The sequence below is a fragment of the Etheostoma spectabile genome, chromosome 13 (genome assembly GCF_008692095.1).
Source record: "Etheostoma spectabile isolate EspeVRDwgs_2016 chromosome 13, UIUC_Espe_1.0, whole genome shotgun sequence".
NCBI classification, from domain to species: Eukaryota; Metazoa; Chordata; class Actinopteri; order Perciformes; family Percidae; genus Etheostoma; species Etheostoma spectabile.
The window spans coordinates 636759-660742 of NC_045745.1; the positions used below are offsets into that span (position 1 = coordinate 636759).

A 23984-nucleotide genomic window follows, 5' to 3' on the forward strand; every position below is an offset into this window, starting at 1 on the left:
CACCCATCTCGTAGGAGCGAAGCTTACTATTTCATTCAATACAATTACGGGACAAAAGGTGCACTAATGCCACATGTAAGATGTTGACAACATGGACGCATATATAGGCAACACCAAAGGCTGTTGTAATATTTACCTAGCAGGCTAGGCTAACGCCGTTGTGCTAACGTCCGGCGGCATAGCGTTAGCTAGCTGTCTAAACTTGTGAAAAGCCGAACAACATCCCCGTCTAAGCTGTGTTTCACTTTCCCTCCAATATCATTATAAATATAATAAAGTCACATGGACTCGGTTGAGACCATAGACTGTTAATATTAAAAGACCAAAAGCCACATTAGGCCAGACCAGTGCCAAATACAACGCAGGCTGTTCTGTTTGCTCCCCAACGTGACGTCATGCAATGCATTGTGGGGGGAAAAAGGAAACACTGTAAAATTGTGCCTACTGTTCGTATTATATTCAGTTTTGCGATATCCAACACCATCAAATACAATGGATAACAGTTCAAATGTTTACTACCAACAAGCAAATTGCAACAATTCGTTGCAAAATTAAACCTGCAACATGGGCTTTAAGGGCTGTGGTAGTAGCCGTATATGTTTTAGGGGGTTTTGCCGTGGTGTACAAATTACCAGCTGCTGTTTTAATCACTGCAGGGATTGACACAACATTAGCTGAAGCGTTGTAGTAAGCTAGCTAGCTAGCTAGTAGAGCTATCGGCTGCTCTAATTCACATTAAACAGAACATATCTGTTGACGGTGAAGTGAGACACGGTGAATGGCTTCTTTGGGAATATTTATGTTGATGTCATTTATCTTGTTTCTTTTTTGCACAGCCGCTGCATGTTGACACACCTGTACGTTAACCTTAAACATGTTGCAATGTTGCTTAAAACTTCTTAATTTTAATTATTTGCTGAATCATTTTTATTTTTAATATAGTATTCTACATTTTGATTGTTTTCACATATCACTGTTTAAAAGGTTTCTCTTCATGGCATAAACTGGAAAAAGTTTAAAATGCTACTTTTGATGGCATGTTTGCCCTGCAAGCAGAGCAGATGGATCTGTACGAGTGTTGGCAGAGTTTATTACTCTCCAACTGAAACGATGATCCTCATCTAGTTTGCTGTCATTCACCAACTGACACATTGTGAATGCAGCATTAGGTTACGCTTCTTTTTTGTCAGACTGATACCATTAAGTAGACTGTACAACAGCTGACACCGCTTTGTACAAGATGTATCTTGGCCAATTTACAAGCTGTTACCCTTGTGCTTTTATTCCGAACATATGCAAGATTTGCTCTCATGCAATATCATAACCTTCTAATTAACATGATTATCATTTGGTTTGTAGTCAAACTTTTTCTGTGCTCTGGTGTGTGTGTGTGTGTGTGTGTGTGTGTCACCTCGTGAGGTGTCCGTGCTGTAGCAGAGTCTGCCGAGCCTGTGGTTCCTTCTTGGCTGAACCCCCTACAGTGGGGCGGGGTGTGGGAGGGAACTTGTTTGCCGCAGTTACCAATGCAGCGATGGGGAAGCAATTCGTTGCTGTCCCACAACACTGACAACGCTTACACGCAAACACACGCTCACACACACACACACACACAGACAGACCGGCACAATGAGCAGCCAGTCTGAGTGCTGCCAGAGAGCAGGCAGTACTTCGAAGAAGCACTTCCCAGCTAGGGAGACAGCGGGTTGACTCCTTACACACATACACACACGCACGCGCGCACACACACACATACACACACACACACACACACACACACACACACACACACACACACACACACACACACACACACACACACACACACACACACGCACAGTCAATTGCACATCTTCATTCACAGGCATGCAGGAGGAGAAGGAAAAGAGCATGGAGGTAAGGAAAGACATTAAGGCTTAAGTTTAGTATTCATTCATTTTCAGGCATGTGTGTACATTGTGTGTGCTATCTCACTCCGCAGTCTGGGAGGGGTGGGGGTGGCTGGGGGGCAGGGGAGCTTGAACTCTTGCAGAAAACTGCAGCAAAGTCTATTTGTCTTTTAGTCTCTTGTCACCAGTATCCCTCTCTGCTGTAGTTTCCTCATTGACATCTTACCACAGTGAGGTTCTGTGGAACTCAGCCTCTAAATCATTCATATATGTAAATCTCATTAATGAAATGCTGTAGGCCTTTAATGTGCTACGATGTGCTTTATTTGGTTCATTAAAAGCAGGACATTTTTACTGGTCAAAAAACAGCCAGTGTTATAGGGAGGGATGTTGTGCTAAATCAATTATCATCTTACTTTAGTAACAGAATATTAATCAGCTTCAGTTTTGGTAATCTATTAATTAATTATGATGTAACGCCACCCAACAAACAAGCTTCACAAACAAGAGTTTGCTTGCTTTCCTTGATTTGTGAATCAATTAATGTAGAGCTATGGATTTTAAAGATGTTTTAAAACATCACGTGCAGTAGGCTCTCGTAATTGAAGTTTGATAGTTCTAAATATAAAAAATAAATAAAATTAAGCCAATGATAAGGCAGTTAAAGGTAGGGTTTTCAATCTAAAAAGTCTAGCAAGATTTGAAAGTAGCATCTACTTGGGGCTCCGTCTAACCTGCTTTCTGGGTTTCCACGTTTTAGCAGGGCAGGTGGTTGCAAGTAACCGTGGCAGTGTCAACTTTTGCTGTTTTGATTTTTCTCTTGCATTCTCTAGTAGACGTGCAGTAACTCTGGCGGAGATAGCGCGCACTGAACTCCGGCTCGTACACTGGAGGGGTAGAGCATGCGCAGCAAGGCAGAACGCTGTTATTGACAGATTGTGCTTTAGTGCATTAACTATGAGTTGCAGCCACCACATAACACCACACGTGTGTGATCATAAATCCTCCATTGAAGCCTATTAAACAATGGTCTCATGAGCTATCCCTCAGAGCAAGATTAGGATGGACTGAGTTTGGGTAAGGCTACATATTGACAGCTGTGTGTTTTATCATGCTGCTAGGCTCCTGCTTCACTGGCTTTAGTCACATCATAGTTGAACAGTAGTAGTCGCTGTTGTTTTGGCACTACATACATGGCCATTTACAGGCCATTATGAATGTTAAGGTACCATTTACTGTAGCTGTACTCTTTTTTTAAAAACACTAAGTCATAGTCCCAACAGGTATTTAACAACACATTGGTTTTAGACATGTTTTCATCTTGATAAATCGGAATAATTTTGTCTTTTAACATACATTAATTTGTGCTAGGAAACAATTTGTGATAATGAGTGGAAAAGCATGTTGATTTGAAGTTGTCCCCCAGCCTCCCTTTGTGAAACAATAAAGTGGCCTCTAGCCCATTCATGCTTTTGCTCTCTGTCCATTCTGGCTGCCTCACTGTCTTCCCTCTCTCTTTCTCTTTTTGGCTCACCCTTTCTTTTGCCAGAATGCAGGTATTGTTCAAAGGGGAAAGCCCCATTAGTTTTCTGGATTGGATGTTGGGGGAATTAAGCAATGTGGGAAAAAGAGAAAGGTAAGGCAGATTCCAACTGAGGCTCTCTTTATCTTTTACCAAGCATACTGAGGAACTGCAGTGTGGCTGAAATCAATGTGGCCTCATTCTCTTCATTAACTAACCATCTTCAGTTGTAATTTAAAGAGGTCTTATTTTTTGTGTTATCTTATGGTGTAGTTTTGTTACATTTCAAACATAATGAAACCCTTTACCATATTTGTACACCCATCTCTCACCCTGTACATTACCTTCGTTGGTTTCCACTAACACACAATATATTATTTCACTTCAATTTAAAATGCTTGAAGTATTTAACTATAAATGCACTTATTTGTTTAGCCCTAAGGTGTCCATCGCAGCCAAGAATGGAGAAATGTTGTCTAGTGTTGTTTTGTAGGAAATCTGGTTAAGGTAGAGATAGTACAACCGTTAATAACGCTAATGCTCTTGTGAGGCACTGGCTCTCTGAACAAACACTGTGTCGGTAGTCACTCGTCAGACAGTTCGGCAAAAACGCAGGTCTTGCCCTTTCTTTTGAAATCCTGCAGCAAAAAAGTTAAGACCAACACACTTTTGGAGAAAAGCATCCGTCACCCTGCTGTGGACAATCATGTAACCGGAGCTCAGACTTGTCTGTCCAAACCGCCAAGTGAGAGTCCCGGTAATGTTGCTGTAAACGGGAAACATCAATGCCCCTCTGGCTGCAACAAAAACATTTAAAACACAATGAAGTTTAAAAACGAAACACAAGCACTGCTGAGGAGAAGATAAAATGGTATTTGGTACAGCCCTACAACTAACACCCACAGCAACACTTTACAACTATAAATAAAAATAATAAATTAATATCCCTTGGTCAGAATATACAGCAACATGGTCTTTGTTTCCACAAATAAATAAATGAATAAATGTTCTTACTGCAATAAGGGGGCATAAGTATACACATCCCAACTTCAACTTCAACTTCAAACTTCAAACTTCAACTTCAACTTTATTTATTTGTCATTTTATATGTACAGAGTGCATACAGAACGAAATTGCGTTGCATACAGCTTATAAATATTGCATGATATTCCAGGTGCAATGGAAATCATTTCCGGATTATTACAAATAGTTATACAGAAGTGCAGCAGTGATCAAAGTGTAGAACAGTGCAGGGGATGAACAGTGTGCAAATTGAAGAGTAAAAAAGAGTAAAAAAGAGAGGAACTGAAATGGCTAAAAGTTCAGCAGCATTTAATACCCGATGGCGTGCAATAGGTGCAGAGTTCAGTTTATGGATCAGAAGTTCAACAGTTGATGGCAGTGGGGAAAAAGCTGTTGCAGAACCTGGTGGACCTGCAGCGGATGCTGGGAACCTCTTTCCAGAGGGCAGCAGGGGAAACAGTCCAGGTGGGGGGTGTGTGGGGTCTTTGATTATATTTCGGGCTCGGGACACACAGCGCTGTGATGAAGTGTCCTTAATGGAGGGAAGAGGAGCCCCAATGATCCCTTCTCACCCTCTCACGTTCTTCTCAGTCAGAGGCTCTGCAGCCTCCACACCACACAGAGGAGAAAGCTGGTCAGAATGCTCTATGGTGCTTCTGTGAAGGTCGTGAGGATGGGAAGGGGCGGTGGGCTTCCTCACCTCGTAGAAAGTACAGACGCTTCTGTGCCCTCTTCACCAGTGATGAAGTGTTTTTCAGACCAGGTGAGATTGTCTGTAATGTGCCCCAAGGAATTTGGTGCTGCTGACCACCTCCACAGCTGAGCTGTTGATGAGCAGGGAGCGTGGTGAGGCCGGTTCTTCCTGAAGTCGAGACGATCTCTTTGTTCTCCAGTTCAGGATCAGGCTGTTGTCTCTCTGCACAGCAAACCAGCTGTCCACCTCCTCTCTGTAGTCTGGTCGTTGTCATCCCTGATCGGCCTACCACCGTTGTGTGTCCGCAAACTCACGATGTGATTAGTGGAGACTGGGGACCGAGTCGTGAGTCATCATAGTGAACCGCAGGGGGCTCAGGACGCAGCCTGAGGGGAGCCCGTGCTGAGGTGATGACGTCAGAGATGTTCTGTCCGACCCGGACCGACTGAGGTCTGTTGGTGAGGGAAGTCCAAAGCCAGTTGCCAAAGGGGTGTGTTGAAGCCCAGATGTTCCAGTTTCACCAGGTGCTGGGGATGATGGGATGAACGCTGAACTAAAGTCCAGGAACAGCATCCGCACGTGGGTGGTCTTTTCCCAGGTGTGCAAGGCTCAGGTGAAGAGAGGAGGAGATGGCATCCTCAGTGGAGCGGTTTCGCCGGTAGGCAAACTGAAAGCCGCGAATGTTGTGGGGAGACTGGAGACGATGTGGTTTCTCACCAGCCTTTCAAACACTTCATAATGATGGGAGTCAGTGCAACAGGCCGGTAATCATTGAAACAGGTGACTTGGGGTTTCTTTGGCACCGGAATGATGGAGGCAGACTTGAAAAATGCTGGCACTGTGGCTGGGTCCAGCGAGGTGTTAAATGTCTGTGAGCACACCAGCCAGCTGACCTGCACCTTCTTTAACACCCCCCAGGTATGTTGTGGGACCTGGTGCCTTCGCGGGTTGACTCTTTCAGAGTCTTCACACGTGGCTGTGTGTCAAGGCAGAGTACCTCCTCTTGATGTGGAACAGCCTTCACTGCTGGAGTGCTGTTTAGTGCTCGAACCTCCCAAAGAAGTATTAAGTCATTTAGGAAGTCAGCGTCAACTTCACCCACGGGGCGGAAGGCGTGTTGTAGTCCGTGATCGCCCGTATGCCTTTCCACATGCTCCGGTGTTGCTGGCGTCGTGGAACAGATGCTGGATTTTCTGGTTATGGTTCCGCTCCTATCCCTATGTTAAATTCCCATAGAAGCGGGCAGATTTTTTTAAAGGCCAGTTATTTCCTAGATACAGCATAATATGCATCCTGATAAAGTTCACCTAGCCTTTGGAATTAAAATAGCCCCACACCATCACATTCCCTTCACCATATCTCACGATTAGCATGGGGAACTTTCCATAAGATCATCTCTCAATGCAAATCAAACCAGCTTTTAGGCTAACTGAAATAACTGTGGGATTGTTTCTCACATGAACTGATAAATGAATCCACAGGGACCTCAGTCACTGTTTAATAAATTGAGTTTTTAATTACTGGGCCTCTCTTTTCCACACTTGAACAATGCTATACTCAGTGTTATGGTTCCATCTAGTGGTTTAGTTCAGATAATACTGTACTGTAATACTGTAGATTTGTACTGGTGAGTCAGGATGCAGCGTTCAAACAGTACCTGTCCGGGTGTTTGGAAAAAACCTGATACCGCAGCTACTGCAGCTGTGTTATATAGTCCTTACACAAGTACTCAATGACTTGCCAGACTTTTAATCTCCTCCTCTGCAGCTCTCCTTCAGGTTGACATCTGATGAATAATCATGTGAGAGAGAGAGGCTGAAACACAAGCAGAAATTTGAAACAGCTGTAGCAGGGCTACATGTTGTTTCATGTATTGAGCCAGCATGATACACAGTAGGCCTTTAAAGTAGTTATCTTGGCTGTAAAGAATTTTATCAATTTTTGCGCAGCTTCTGGTAATGGGGAAATCCAATATGTGCTTGGCAGCAGACACTAGTGCAGAAGTCTACTACCAGGGTAGCTGCAGCCCAGGAGGGAACGACTGGATCTGGGATGACATGAGTTAGTAACAATAGTAGCTTAGTTAGTAGTAATGCAACTGAACAAATATTATGATCTTGCTGAAGTTGTGACAATATGTAGCTAGTTGCCTAAATATAAAAAAAACATTGATGTGTTCCTGTAAAGATACAGCATAGATACAGCAAGTACTGAAACACAAAGGTCCCATAGACAGATTTTGTTGATCACAGATTCCTGTTTGATTTTTGGCAGTCACAGTCTGTTTGGAGGAGCACATACAGAATTCAGGGCATAGACAGTTAAAGAAATGGACCAACAGATCCCTTTGCTCTGGACGGAGACCAGTAAAGAATATTAGAAGAACTTTTCCAGTGACAGCTGAGCATTACTGCGCAGTCTCCAACTGAGCTTGACGACATAGATGTGACGTGGGCAACCTGTCTGCAAGTCTTCTGGTAGCTGTACCAAGAGAAATCTCAATCATTCCCAATGTTGCAGAGACGGTATGGGACTTTGCTTCCAAAAATCTCCAAAATTATACAGTAAAAATGTTTGATTTTTGACGGAGAACTGAGTGTCGGCTGGCTTGACCGCAGTTGCGTCTCTGCCGTTGGAGTTTTTTTTTTTTTTAACCGTCAGCTGGCTTCATTAAAGTTTAGATCTTCAGATCTTAGAAAGCATCTGCATTTGATCCGTAGAAACACAGTCCCCCCCCCCCCCCTCTCTCTCTCTCTCTGCTCTCGTGTCTCTCTCTTAACCCCCCCCCCTCACACACACACACACACCACACACATACCAGGTGTGGAAAATAAAAAAAAAAGAACCACAAAGAAAAAAAAAGAACCACAAAGAAAAAAAAGAACCAAAAACAAAAAAAATCACACTGAACATATATATACGTATATAGTTTGTTACCATGATCATTGACCATTGATCTGAAGCTCAATGCTGTCATGGAAATAGTTTTCTAATCAGCAATAAGTATAACAATTTCTGATCAACCCATATCAATTGCATGCTCAAAATAACATACCGGTTAAAGCCCCGCCCATTTCAAGACAACCCGACCCACTTCCGGGTTAAATTATGTCCACTTCCGGGTTAGGCCCCGCCCAGTACGAGTACAGATACAGATTCAGATAATTCGTGTGGTATACAGATACAGATATTGCTGTACTCGCTCATCCCTAATACCCGGTACAGTCTCAGGAACGCCAGTTACAACGCATTTTAACGCAACAATTAGTGGTGTTTTGTTTTTTAACACATCAAAACGTTTCCTCACAGAAAAAAAATGTCCTGCTGCTGTATGGTTGAGGAGACTGCAGAGACAGATATATTTGCAAGATGGATATTATTTTCTGGAGTTATAACGCTGCGTTGAAGCGAGCTGTCACGTCTCTGTTCCTTTAGTCAGAGCAAGAACCAGACAGGTAAGGTCATGTTGACAGATATCAACATGTCGGGAATTAGCTAGCATAATGTTTAGGCTTGCTACACGCAATTGCCATTGCCTTTTATCAGCCGTAGAAAGTAACGCTAACTATGCCTGTAGTCGAATGGCTTTGAATGACAACCAAAAATGCTTGTCTTTTACTGTGACCGTTTACTGTTCAATATGTTGCAGTTTACAAGAAAGTGAGCAGACCGACATGTTTTGCATCTAGCGTCTCACGTTGATCGCAGTAAGCTAGCAAGAATACAAAACAGAAAACTTCTGTAGGCACTACAAAATAAAAGCGGTTCCTGTGAGAGTTTGCAGCAAAATTAAACTACTGTTAAACAAAGTAGCTGTTGTCTTAAAGGATAATCCTTGCTAGATCACTAGCTAGCGGTTAGATCGGAAGGTTGACAGCTAATGATAGCCAGCTGAAGCTAACAGTTGATCAACGGTGAGTAACGTACGTTACACAGGCTGGCAGCAACTCAGAGTCCAGAATTGATAAGTCAAAGCAGGGGATAGAAAGTCAAACTTATAGTCACGTGTCATGGTAGGTGTGGCGTATATTTTCCTGCTTTTTTGTCTTATGCCAATCACACCTATAAGTATATTTTTTGAATTTACTCATAGGTTTGTATTTTTTTATTTGCCAAGCACAACACACGCCTAAATCACACACATGCTTATAGACACACTGTATTGTAGCATCTATAGCAAACGTTAGTTTTTCAAGCAGACAATCAGGTAGCATAGCATTCTGACTGAGAGATGTGGTTAGGCCCAGCAGTAAGAAGATATTAACCTACTGTGGTTTTGTAATTTCCACCTGGTATGTCCACATCAGCACTTCACCCAGGGCTCTCATCTCTTACCCGGGCCGAGTGCCAAATGAAGACGTGTGCAGTATTCACCTTGGCTGTGATTTGTGCTGATGAGGGGGTGGATATGATGATGATTATTATTACCTATGATTAAAAAGTTTAATTCTCACTGTGTGGAAGAAAATAACTTCCATGTTAGCTTTTGGCAATAAGATATATCCTACATGTAGACTACGCAATACAGTGTATTTAGCAAAAGAACAATGTTGCAGAAAAACTATTTGAAATAGTAGAATTAGTTACTCTGAAAGAAATCCTTAAGTTCCATTCCAAGAGAATATGTTTTCCAGGAGAAGATTGAGTATCAAAATTCAACTAGATGTTCTCTGGTTAATCTCATTCAAATTGTCAGAAAAGTCTTTGGACTGCAAGCTCTAGTTAATATTCACATCTTTTACTTTAATAATTATAAATTGAATTGGTATAGCGCTTTTCAGGGACCCAAAGTCACTACTTTAGATTAAATGCCATAGCTGGGTATAGCAGTGTGAATTCATATACCCATTAGGCTTTTTCCTGCATAAATAAAGAAATGCCAGTATTTTCACCTATTTTGGGATTACAGTAACATAGAGGCTGTCAGTGAAGCTGTTGCAAATCTGACGGATGCTGGAAGAGCTATGCGGTAGACGGAAGGCAATGCGTACGTGTTTGTTTGTGTTCGTGGTCTTACAAACCCAATCTGCAGAGTAATCCTCACCAACACAAGCCTGTGTATGTATTGCCTTTCTGTTTTAAATGACTGATAAATAATAATAAAAGTATCCTCACCAGCTAGCTGCCGTGGTAACCAGCTTTTCCTGCTAACATGTCAACCCGATGATGACCCACATAATATCATCGGTTATTCACTGACCTAGTGAGTTAGCTACATATCCCAAAAAGAAAGCTGTTCCCTTGATCATTTAACTTAATACACAAATATTGGTTAAATTAAAGATGACATGGCACAGAAACTAGCTTCAAAAAGGTAAAAAAAACAAGTTAAATGCAGGTCTGCGGCGCTCTTACCCCAACTAGCTGACCAGCTAACTGCAGCTAGCTTTGGACTGCTCAGCTAGCTGCTGCCCATCGCGTCATAATATCCATGGGTCTTAACATCTTAACATAGGCTGCACAGAGAAAATAATCACAGACAAGAAGATGGCTAGATGTTACAATTATGTGTGGTTACTACTGATCATATACACTCCGTGATTTACTGCATGGATTGACCTGTGATATATAATTACTAGAGCTGCATTCAGGCATCCATTAGAAAGCTGCATTGGCACACCCAGTGAACAACGGTATGTGGGTAGTCGCGCCAACCATGTACTCCAAAAACATACAGTAGGCTACGTGTTATATAACTCTTTACTTAAGGAAAGAATATATGTTAATACAAAATAAACCCTTCATTGTCTTATCTTATACCTATGGCGGCTGTGGCTCAGTGGTAGCCTGCCAATTGGAAGGTTGGTGGTTCAATCCCTGTCCTTGCAGTCCCATGTGTAGTGTCCTTGAGCAAGACACTAAACCCTGAGCCCCCAATGCTGCGCCATTCGAGTGTAAATGTGTGTGAGTGTGTATCTGATGAACAGGTGGCACCTTGTATGGCAGCCTCAGCCACAGTGTATGAATGTGTGTGAATGGTTCCTGTATGATGTAAAAGCGCTTTGAGTAGTTGTTAAGACTAGAAAGGCGCTAAATAAATACAGCACATTTACATTTACATATACCTACCCCGCCGTTAGCATAGCATTGTGTACCTGTAACCCAATTAATTCAATTTTAGTATCAATTCAAAACAAGAGTTATCTCAAGACACTTTACAGATAGAGTAGGTCTAGATAGGTCAGACCGACACTCCGCCGAATTGACAGGACCCCACAGTTGTATAGTCTCCTCCAAGCAGCATGGCGAGGAAAAACTTCTTTTTGGCAGAAACCTCGGACAGACCCAGGCTCTTGATAGGCGGTGTCTGACGGGTTGGTTGGGGTTGTGGATAACAACAAAAATAGAAAAAATAGTAGTTTGTAGCAGTTCTTTGTAGTAGTTCATGGCATAGCAGGGCACTGTGGGCATTACAAGGCACAGCAGGACGTAGCTGGGCACCTCAGAGTGTAGCAGATGAACATGGCACCGCAGAACGTGTAGCGGGACCATGGCGACAGCTTCTACCATGATTTTGGAGCATCTCTGATCCGAGGGAACATGCTGGGGAAAAAAGAACATAAGGTCTCCGGGGAATGACTCCCCAGAGCTAGGTTAGTAACACGCATTTCTGGGACATGGATGCACATAAATGTAAAGATAGGAAGATAGAGGAGAGAGGAACTCAGTGTATCAAAGGATGTCCCCAGCTGTCTAAAACTATTACAGCAAAACCAAGAGAGACAGGGTTAAGAGAGGAGCCTGGTCAGGCTAGAACTCTCCCCAACCGGATCGGGCTGTATGCAAGCTCCCTTTAGTTTTATTATATTCTTGATTATATGATAGATAAATCTGACAACTATGACGAGAAGCGGTGGGCCGGTTAGCGGACGCTGCGACTCCTCACTCCCTAACAACATTCAATTTTATGCCCTAACAATAAGCTTTATCAAAGAGGAAAGTCTTAAGCCTACTTTATGTGGATGGAGGGACGGTGTCTGCCTCCCGAACCCAAACTGGAACCTGGTTCCACAGGAGTGGAGCTTGATAACTGAACGCTCTGGCTCCCGTTCTACTTTTAGAGAAGCCAATGCAGAGAAGCTAAAACAGGAGAGATGTGGTCTCTTTTCCTGGTTCCTGTCAGAAAGGCTGCAGCATTCTGGATCAGCTGAAGATCTTTTGGATTTTTTCGGCAGCAGCCTGATAACAAAGAATGCGTAATCCAGCCTAGCAGTAACATGCATGGACTAGTTTTCTCGCATCATTTTTAGACAGGATTTCCTGATTTTTGCAATATTACGTAGGGAAAAAAGCGATCCTTTGGAAATGTTTTGCGTTTATGTGGGAATTAAAGGACATGTCCTGATCAAAGATAACTCCCAACTTCCTCACAGTGGTACTGGAGGCCAGGGTAATGCCATCCAGAGTAACTATTTCTTTGGATAATGCGTCACGGAGGTGCTTGGGTCCCAGAGCAATAACTTCAGTTTTATTTGAGTTTAACATTAGAAAATTACAGGTCATCCAGGTTTTATTATCCTGAAGGCACATTTGACGTTTAGCTAACTGATTAGTTTCATTCGGCTTGATTGATTGATATAATTGAGTATCATCTGCATGCCAGCCAGCTACAAAGAACTGGTAAAGCATCCGGACTTTTAAAAGCTTTGAGATCAGCACCAGTGTATAAGGATATTCCATTTACCACTTAGTGGTATGGATCTTGTGGACTGAAGTCAGGCAGACTGAAAATGGAGGGAGGGAGAAGGTAATCCAATCCTGCTATCTCCAACTTCTCCAAATACCACTTTTTGTCAGCGCCTACCAGATGCCCTACCCCGTCCGATAACGGAACAACAACTTGTTGTTCAATTAGCAGAAGCCATAAAGAAGAAGTATTAGTATTACAGTTTATTTTGTGTTATTTATTTTACACTATTTGAAACGAATGACACTTGTCTACTACACTGTTTACACTGTTGTACTTCTGGTGATTCTGCAGTCCGTCATGGTGTCGTCACATGGTCGTGGTCACGTGTTTCCAAAGGGTCTCTATGGTTTTTAGCCTGTATACAGAACATACATTACACACTTAAATCATGTTATTGTGTTATTATTATAAAAATTGTTTTACATTATGTAAGTAGTCAGACCTTTTTATTAGCAACATTGTATAAGTATGCAGTATGTCCTACTGCTGGCCATCCTTGGGGCCAAAATCCAAGAAGATTTAGTTGTGTTTTCCACCTGGACCTGTATGCTCATTTCTCCTCTACTCTTGCTGCTTGGAAACTTGTGTCACTCAGAGCTGACTGTCAGCACTCCTCTCTCACACAGACACACAAACACACATACACGAACACACACACATATTAATGGGGCTGCTGTGGCTCAGTGGTTGCCTGCCAATCGGAAGGTTGGTGGTTCGATCCCTGGCCCTGCAGTCCCATGTCAAAGTGTCCTTGAGCAAGACACTGAACCCTGAGTTGCCCCCGGTGCAGCGCATCGGAGTGTGAATGTGTGTGAGTGTTTATCTGATGAGCAGGTGTACCTTGTACGGCAGCCTCGGCCACAGTGTATGAATGTGTGTGAATGGTGAATGTATCCTGTATGACGTAAAAGCGCTTTGAGTAGTCGTTAAGACTAGAAAAGCGCTACAGCACATTTACATTTACATTAATTTATGTATAAATCTTGGCCAGCTGGTGGCACCCTACAACATGAATATTTCGAGAAACCGCATGGTAACCTACCTCTGACCCTAACCCTAACTCAGAATACGAATATTAAACAAAAACACTGACAATGACAAGTTGCACCAGTTAAGGGCACTGGTATGGCAGTTTATTCTAGTAATGAGTTAATTCTTCCACAGAAATGAGAACGAGGGGAGAAGAGAAGGAGGAGAAGGGTGATCTAGGAAGAGTGGGAAGAGAGAGCTGCAGATAGTGGGCATTCCTGATAGAAAGAGAGGGAGGGAAGGGGAGGGAATGGTGGGGACAGTGTGAGTGTGCTTGTGTGTGAGCTAAAGCTTGAGTGCAAAACCTCGTTCTCATAAAGCGTGAATCCTCTTTCTAGCTTTATTAATCTGTCCAACTGTGGATTTTCATCGTTCTGCCTTGAAGCTCTGTGCTACTGCAGAGTCCATCCAGCTGGTCTTTTTTTAATAGGAATGTCTCCCATAGTCAAAAGCCCAGAGTGCACCCCAATGCTGTGCCAATGCAAAGTTGCCTGCACCAACAACACTTTGTCGTTGATGTTTGGATGCAAGGTAGGTTGCAGATCACTTTATTTGCTTCAGAGGAACACGTTGATGTTGACAGTTGCTCATTTTGAGTAGTTATAGAGATCTTTCTATCAGTGTCTGACTTCTGAGTATTATTCTGTATTGTTTTCTGTCTTAGTGTGTGTTATCCCTGATGAAAGCGAATCCTATGGGATAAGAATTACACTGTTGGTTGTGTTTGTTGTTTATAAGCTAAAAAGTTTTTTCATTTTTCCAGCATAGCTGTTTTTCAAACATTTTTCTGAAAGTCAATGCAAGCACAGTTTTTTCTATTTGCAAAACTCAGCTGTATTATTGCTTACTGGGGCTTAATGAGGGCATATTAACAGCCACTGTAATATTTATGCAACCCTTCATTTATTGTAGTGACATGTCAGGACTACTTCTCTGCCTTTAATGTGCTGTCATGCAAGGCAAACAGTCTCAAGTTTTGCCTAATTTTTTGCCTTAAACAGTGCTTTAAGATTGGAAGGTCAGGCCCTAAAGTTATGTTGTGTTTCCTGGGTCAGGGATTAAGGGGAACTGTTATAAAGATTGTGATTAATCAGAAAGTGAATATTGGATAATTTAAATTTCTTCAATTATTTATCTAAAGCTTTCCAGGAAGCCTGTTTAGATTTTGAAACTAAATTCTCAGGGGTTTTGTTCTGTTTGTTGATGCATAAAGCTATTGCTGATAGTATGTTGCTGCCTGCATGTGCTTATAAAAATACATGTACTGTACGTATAACTTAAAAGAATGAAAATTACTTTTGTGGGAAGAAACTTTTTCTAAAATAAGATTTAGTCATGTTCTGTACTTCTTTTAATCATAAGGTCATATTAAAACAATGCTTAAATTAAATTTCAGTTCAGAAACATGGGAAACCCACTACTACATAGTTTTGAAGGGGTTTAATCATCTCCAGTTATAGTGAAGAACTGCTTATCAGTGTAACATCAAATAATTAGTTCCACAGAGGTTTACAGAGTGCTGGTACGAGATTGGTAGTCAATATCGGATTCTGGTTAGAAAAAGTCAGATTCTTTTTTTACAGTTTTTAATTGACTACAGATTGATAGCCAGATACAATGACTCCTATGTAAAACAGTAATGTCTCAGAAAACAGACAAGCTTGAACCCAGAGGCAAAATTCAAAGACAAACACAACACAACAATCCACAACAATGTTTGGTCTGTTTAGGACGATAGGATTATTCCATACAGTATAATCCCAAAAATAACAGTGAGGCATATTCAACTGTGACTGAAAAAAACACCCACCCAGACAGTGTGTGTGTACACAATTCCTTGCTCACCTAAAAAGACACACTGAAGTAACAAAAACACTTAATGACAACAGAAATGTGTATGTTTGACTGTAAAAGCAAGAAAAACAGAGGGCAGGTGCTCTTTCTTTTCCCCATAGCTCAGCTCCCCCTCCTACTGTCTGTAAGAATTAGGACCATAGCAGAGAATGGGGGAAGAGAGTCCAACTGTAGATATATAAAGCCACAGAAAGAGGTCAGTGCACACAACCGCTAGGAGATTCCACACTAAATCTGCACAGAGGCTCTGAATCTGCCCTCGGCCATGCCAGCCCACATTTCCATCTCATCTTGATTCTGCTGTAGTGAACATCATAGAGAAGGGATCCTCTCAGTGGAGCATGACAACACCACACGTGAGTGGTGACTCCGTGCACACAACTCAGCCCGTCCAGCGCCACGGCTACAGTCCATCATATTATAAACCTTCACGTTGAGAGGCATTACACCACAGAAGGAGAGTATGCAGTGGGTATGGTGTGCTGATTTATCGAGCTTAACAAAGAAAATGTATTTATTTTTTGTTTTGATCACCAAGAAGTACATTTAAAGAAAGTAAATATGTTTAGTAAAAATCATAAAGAAGACAAAATAGGGCTGCAGCTAAAACATAGGAATACTATATAATAAACAAAGTATAACACTGTGGTAGACAGGTAAACAGCTAGTATCATAAATATATACACTGTGATGTGTACAGATATAAATATGTGCTGGATATACTGAGAAATAAACAGTAAGTTACCAGTTGAGTAAGCAGTTTTAGCAGGAGTGCAGTCCCTAACAACTGAAGGCCCCATTTCTAAATTCTGAATACTTCTTGCACCTCTGCTTGACCGTTTCACCTTACAAAAAAGTCTGACAGTATCTAATATATACTGTGTATTAGCTTGTTCTAGTTCTTCCCTAAAGTTAGGCTATGCTGTACTGTATATTAACACTAAGGGAAATAATCAAACCTAATACTAGCATGTTTTATGGCTACATTACCGGTATTTCACCAAATTGAAATTTCTTGATGTCTTGGTCCGTCTCTCCTCCCATCTCTCATTGTTGGCCTGAAGCTTTCCATGGGTTTTACTGATTTTCTATGAACAATTATGACCTCTAAACATTTTTGCTTTGCAGTTTTTATGTGTATATACGCAGTGTTTTTATCCCTCTCTGTGGTCTGCAGTGACATAAAAGCGGCTTTCAATCAAAGGGGGCAGGGAGACCTGTGGGACATTGATGGTCTATTAATTGCAAACAAAACGGATCACTGTGATGCTATTAAAGTGTTTGGGCTCAGTAATATAATATGATAAAAGGAAACATCATACAATTTGTGAAATGCTGTCTGCGAGTAATTTGTAATTAATTGTAACTTGTTGTAAATTTGCAAGTGCAATAGATCAATTTTTTTTCTTAGTGTAAAAAACATTGTGTCAGTTTGTCCCTGCCTTTTACTGTACCACTGCACATAAAGTCAGCTTCTGAAAAGAACAGTATATTAGTGTTTTAGAAAATGCTTCAGCATAATATTTTCATGACCTGATTATCATGGTATGGTTATGTTATGATCATGATAAGATAATAGGGTAATCATGAAAAGTATGCTTTGTGCGGGACACACCCTCTCTCATTCACGTGCAATATGACAAGAACAGCTGATTTCACCTTCCATATCCAGATCTCCATCAGGTGGATAGATAAACTTGTTGCCCCTGGTTTCCACACATGGCGCCTAGGGGCCTCATCCTATAGGAATGGGAAATTCCCGGTGGTTGTATATGTTGAAATGGCAGTAATATAAAGTAGTGTAGTATAAAGTGACATTAATGTATCAATATGGTGCAAGTGACATAGTTGCTAGCTTGAAAGTTCTAGAGTTCAGCAGTCTTATGGCCTGTGGTATGAAGCTGAGCCTGGTGGTGCAGGACCAGATGTGGTACTGTCTGCCAGATGGCAGCAAGCAGAACACTTTGTGGTTGGGGTGATTGGGGTCTCTGCAGTGCTGGCTGAGATCACCCACAGATGGCAGCTCTGTCCTCGTGATGTGCTGTGCTGTTTTCATCCCCCTCTATAGAGCCTTGTACCACTTGTAAAAGTTGCAGAGTATCCTGGATCCATGTTGAGCGTCATCAGCCTGCGGAGGAAGAATTGTCTCAGTCTTTGTGATTAACCCAGGTCAGGTCCTTACCAGTGTTGGGCAAGTTACTCCGGGAGCTTAATATGTTACTCTTTACTTATTACTCCTTAAAAAAGAAAATAACAATACTTTTCTTATTACTTAGTATTAAAAACATTATTAACCAACCATTGTTAGACAACATTTAGCCAAACTGTAGAACTTCAAACATTCTGCATTCAGTCGTTAACTGTATGTTTCTAAAACTATTGCACATTTGCTATTAAGTTTTTTGTTAAGTTTCACATATGCTTACATTATGAAAAGGACCTGGCGACCTGTGCTCTAGGTTAGAAGAACAGGCTGTAGAATGATCCCCCCGTCACAAGGCAGACACCTCACCCCTTGTTCTTGTTCATTTGTATATCAGGTGCTGGTTGTGAGTGGAGAGCCCTTTTTGGCCAATTCTATCATTTAGCCTGCATTTATTAGCTTGCTACTAGTTTACAGGGTTATGTTATCTACTGTAACTTTTTTGTCTCGCAGTTATTATGCTTTGTCTCAACTCCATCACATCTTTGCAAACCAAATAAGCATAACAGTAATTCACCTTAAGCTTATGGACACAAATGAAAAATAAATTATAAGAAAATAATGTATTCTCACCCCAGCTTCATTCACATCAAACAATGCTCCAGTAGTGCTCCACACTCCTTTAGTATAGTTGTGCAACCAGTGCATGGGTGATATTACCCTGTGCTGTAATGTTTCTCTCACACAGTGTATTGTAGGTCACTGGGCTTCTCCTAGGCTTGCGGTCAAAAGGCCTTGGATTGGTACAGTAGTTTTAGCTCTAAGCTTTCTTTATCTAACTCCTTTACACACACATTTCACCTCATTAAAGCAATTCCCCTGTTAACTTAAAATGTAGGCAAGTGACAGTACATTACACTAAATGCAGTCAAGCCTATACATCCTATTTACCTTTGGTACATGTTGGTGTTAGTACTGTTGAAAATCTTAGATGAAAGATACTGATGATTTCATTGGATTGTTTTATATTAAATAAAGGTAAACGGAATCGTCTGTGCATAATGCCACTGCTACCACCTCTAACTGTAGTCTGAGTGATCGGATCTCATTCTTTCCTCGGGGAATTCCCACCTGTACTCACAGCTGTTCACCTGTGAACGGATCACTCAAGGACGGATGTTAATACCAGGTGGAAATGAGACAGACTCTGCAAGTCTCAAAGTTTCTTTTAGTTTTAAGCCGGGACTTAAGAACAGCCAGCAGCGCCCTGCCTAGGTTTAGCAATGTAACTGGGAAGAAGAGTATAGTTTCAGCTATGGTGTGCTTTTAGTTTCTATATTTAGATCCAATTCTCTCGCCCATTAATTTTGCTATGGTAAGCCAAACAGCAGTAGTAGCTGCAGACACCTGCCTCCTTCTCCCTTCAGCAACACCCAAGTGGAAACAACATCTGTGTTTGGGAACTGCCTATACAGCCCTACAGCAGACAGACACTGCTTCTGGCCTCCTCGTGTTCAAGTCTGTTGGAAAGATGGCTGAGAACAAGCGAGTGCACAATGTACTGTGTGTCTGTGTGTGTCTGTTTGTGTATGTTGCTGCAGCTATGTTTGGAAGAATCTATTTGAATATGTTGAGACTTAGAATAAGTAATTTCTCTGACTGCAGTTAGTTTGCTGGTTCTCACATTGTCAGGAAGTTAATTTATCATTTAGATATATGTTGCAGGTAAATGTTGGAATCAGTATTAGGTTTAGGTTGTGTACATGTAAAGTGTCAGCATTTTAAAAATGTTAAAGAAAGTTACAAGTTTGTGGTGCCTACTGTAAAGGTCCTGGTTGACAAGTAGCTGATGCTAATGCTTGGTCTATAACATTAGCTAATTCTTGGTGGGTAACATAAGATTATGACATTGTTTGACACGCTCATTTATTTTTTGTATGATTGTTTTGACCACAGTTCATAACTCTGGGCTAACCTACAAATTCATCAGTAACGTTAACTGTATAGATAGATGACTAATCTAATGGTAATTTTGCTAGCTAGCACACCCCTGTCTGTCTGCCTGACTCTCCCGGCGCTGCAAGGCTTCAGTCAGGATGAGAGCTGAAACAGCCCCGGCCTGGGGACACATCCACAGTCAGCCCCCAGTCAACTAGCAGCAGTCAATATGACAGAGTTTTTGGTGAGCCAATAGCCAACCTGTTCGCAAACAAGAATATTGCACAGTGTTCTCCCTGATGGATATGTTTATTCATCCATTATGGCTCCTTTGGCTGCTCCACGTCTTCCTGCCTCTGAGGTTGTTGATGTAGTTGCAAGATGGATGCCGGAATGGTGACACCAGAGTGCCCTGGCACCAGGTGGTACCGAGGTCTGACTTTGAGGTCAGCTACTTGTATCAGCCATTGCCAATGCCTTATGACACGATTTCAAGCAGGTGTTTCATTTGTCATCTTTTTCACGGTCTCCCATGTAAAGTTAGGATGACAATTATTTATTGCTAAGTGAAAGTTGTATACCCAATCACCCAGCATAGCTGTTTTCATTAACCAGTATTTAGGTTTGATTTTGTCAGACGAGGTCATGCCCATGAAATAGTGATTTGTCCAACCAGCCTGGATTTAATGCACAGTTTTGATTTTTACCAACTGAAAAGAGGACAAAGAAGAGATTTAGCTCTTTTTATGTTGTTCGAGTGTTTCACTGTCAACAGAGGTCTAAACAACTTGGAAACGCTGCTTGGATGTGTGTCATTTTCACATGAAATCGCCATTCGAGATTTAGACGGCTTCATGCAGAAATAGTCTTTTAATTTTACTGAGCCTCATTGCAGATTACATTTCACATAAATTGCTACATACATTAGAGTTTCTAAAAGCATATTCTCCAATTGCTAGACCTGTCTCCACAGCGCTGTGGAGGTCCACACAGCATTCCTGGATAGGTGAATAAATGGCCAGTGGTTGTTTGCATTTCTTTGAATCAGTCATAATCATCTTGGGCGGCGCTAAACTCTGGACGCAGCAGCTGTTACTCTGTAAAATAGTCTCTGGACGGAACTTGTTTTGGTCAAACATTTGCACTCTGCAAAAGAAAACACAGCATACAAGATTAAATGAAGAAAGTGAGGGACATCCGGCGGATCTTCTGTCAGCAACTATTCCGTAAATGAACCGTCGTCGATCTAGACTACTTAAAGCATAACTCGTGAATCGTTAAACTGCTGATTGTGAAGTCTTGGATGGCTGAGCTACCCACCAACAAATGAATGCACCACACAGCTGCGTGGAGGAGTTGCCTTGGGCATGGTGGTGTATTTAAGCTTTAAGGATGTTAGAAAGATTGCCTGGACACATGCTAATATGCTAATGGGAATAATTCTTATTTTTGTAGTTTTGTAGGTTATAGCTCATCCATCATTCAGTGTGCCGATGTGCTGCATAAGCAGCAATCGGCACAATGCTTGATGATTGGCCCAATTATTTAGTATTTAATTATTTTCTTATTCCATCTCCGCCAATTTCGTCCCGCTAGTACCAAAGCGTTGCCAACACGCGCAACACATTACACCGAAATGTGGGTAATGATCGGGAATGGTGTGCTATGATTTTTCTAAGAGATTTGCGCTGGTTTTACCGAATCGGCAAAAAAACCGGCAAACTTTTCTCATTGACTTGAATGGGAAATGTTCGGGAAATCGCCAACATGCTCAAAAACCCCCCCTTTGGCACCATGCTGTCGCCATACTTTAACGTAGAAACATGATAAAAGTTTAAACCGAAGACAAGACTTTGGTGTTTTTGCGCTGAATGGCGTTCAGATATCAAGCCCGGTTTCTCCCAATCCCAGTTTACGTATCGTCCCGTTTTCAGACCGGTTCAGATTTTCCAATGTGTTGTATGTGGCGGAATGTTCGGAGCTAGAGTGGGGACAGAGTGGGGACTAAAAAGTTATCTTTTTTTTTTCTCTATAACTTGCTCCCACGCCAACAATTCTACATTGTCATGGACAATTTATACATCAAAACGTAGGTATTCTGTCTAGTTTCATCGAATGTGCTCATTATAGTGATATGATGTATACTTTCCGCTCAGCACCTTTCAAATGAGAACAGTTCCACTTTTCCTCCATTCACTGTAATGGTAAACATCGTCCGCATTTCTGAGCAAAACGCGAGCGAAGGACTTTTTTACATCGCTGATACGCCCACTTTAAGTTTCCACATAAATTTTATATCAATACGTTCACAGGCCTTGTGGTGCCCACGAGCACCTCAATAATTGATATCTTGTATCCTTTTGGTGATTGATCATTTGTTTGAGAGCTTGATCAGTCTCTTAATAGCTGGTAACAGTGGTGCCAGGTGCAGTCGTTACTGACTACATATCAAAGAGATGACATCACAGGATGAAAGGCTTCCTATTGGTCCTTAGTAACCAGGCAACCATACTTTATGTCGTCTGGGACATCATCTGTCTCCCTCTCTCTCAGACACACACACAGACAGACACACACACACGTCCTAACATCTTAATAGGTTTTAAAGAGTTTATCTCTGAAGGGTTAAGACACTTATTTTTTTATTAGTTTATTTGCTGTTCGGATGTGCACCAAGTAGTAGGCACACTGATAAAATTTCTGCGGAATTTTCTAGTTACTATCTATTATTCTCATCCGCCAGTTACCCCCACGTTTATACACGCACCCCACTACTTACCTGCGCTGTTAAAATTACCTGAAATGGTCAAATTCTCTCTCAGGAGAACATGTGAACCTACAGTAGGCATGATCATATATACTGTATATATATGATTAGTCTGTGTGTGATAATATATATATATATATATATATATATATATATATATATATATATATATATATATATATATACATTTTTCCATCTTTCATCTGTACTCCCTTACCCTGACCCTGTCACATTTGAGTTTGCCTGTTGAGTGTGAATAAAGTGAAATGATAATATAGTCTTAAGAATTAAATTACTTTGTCACTTAACCCTTTTATTTCTCTTACATCTTACAGGATCCAGTAGACACGCATGCATGACAATACAACTCAGGCACATTTACAGAATGTATTTCTATTTTAGTAGCACTGGTAGCTGATATATAACCAGCCCCGAGCTGCATCCTCGTAACATTAGAATGTATCTCTTTGCATTGCTGCCTTTAGGCAGGATTAGAAATAACTGTGATCACTGAGGCATTTCGATTACAATTGGTTTTTATCTTACAGCAAGCCACACTCTCGGCATGACGATCTCTTCTGTTTGCTTAACCCCTCATTCCCTGAGTCTATGTATCTACTAGAGTAATTGCTGTTCTGTCGTTCTAAGAGTTTACCAATTGAGTTTGAGAGCCATGCTTTTCCTTTTTTTTTTCCCTTGTTGGCAAGTGTTGCCTTGACACCATGGTGAAGGCAACAGATTAACATTGCTTGCTGTCACCTAAGATGATACAAATGTTGGTGCATGTTGGAATGCTGCTGTAATAACTATTTTATTAAGTTCAAAGTTGAAATGTTAATATGTCTGTTTTTTATTGTTTTCCTACTATAGAGAAATAGTAGATTTTTGCTAAGAATTGTGTCATGCTTTAGTTTACTCTTTATGAGAGAGCCATCCATGACATCATCGTTGCTCTGTCTACCCATCTGTTACTACTTCTGTGTTTGCGTGTGTCTCAGTTTGTAATCCCTCTAAGCACATCTGTCCTGCATGAGCTGACATCTGTTGTGTTAGTACAGAACAAGAGCGACACTCACAGTACTGTATGCGCCAGTACCTCCTGCTGGTGTTTGTGCTTCTGTATGGGTGGACTGCTTGTATGCTTGGGATTTTGGACGTGATTGGTGGTTTATGCACTTTTCTTTGTCACACCTGTTGTGTTGGCTCTTGGTGGTTACATATGGTCCGGTTGCTCTCTCCAGAACAGGCCACCAGCAGTACAGGGGTCACCCCACAACGGCCAGCCCCCACCCTGCATGAACCCTGCCTTGATGAACGCGCCCTGGGTGAGAAAGGGGAGGAGGGGGGTAGTATTTTGCTGTATATATCTAAAATCAAATTTGCATACAGTATCATTCTGGTAATTAACCAGTATTTTTTTTCTTCTTATTTATAAGTA

At 41.5% G+C, this 23984-nt stretch overlaps 1 protein-coding gene across 39 annotated transcripts in view; it reads left to right on the forward strand.

Moving 5' to 3' along the window:
• Positions 1-23984, forward strand: part of dlg2 (discs, large homolog 2 (Drosophila)) — a 276897-nt gene that overhangs the window by 126752 nt on the left and 126161 nt on the right. For 31 of the 39 annotated variants that reach the window (XM_032533606.1, XM_032533611.1, XM_032533613.1 and 28 more), the window contains one exon: positions 23788-23871. The exons of 4 other annotated variants lie outside the window; for them this stretch is intronic. In XM_032533606.1, the coding sequence (XP_032389497.1) occupies positions 23788-23871 (84 nt within the window). Of the gene's footprint in view, positions 1-1848; positions 1894-14207; positions 14376-23787; positions 23872-23984 lie in introns of those variants that run through there. 4 more of the 39 variants (XM_032533643.1, XM_032533645.1, XM_032533633.1 and 1 more) reach the window with 2 other exon arrangements.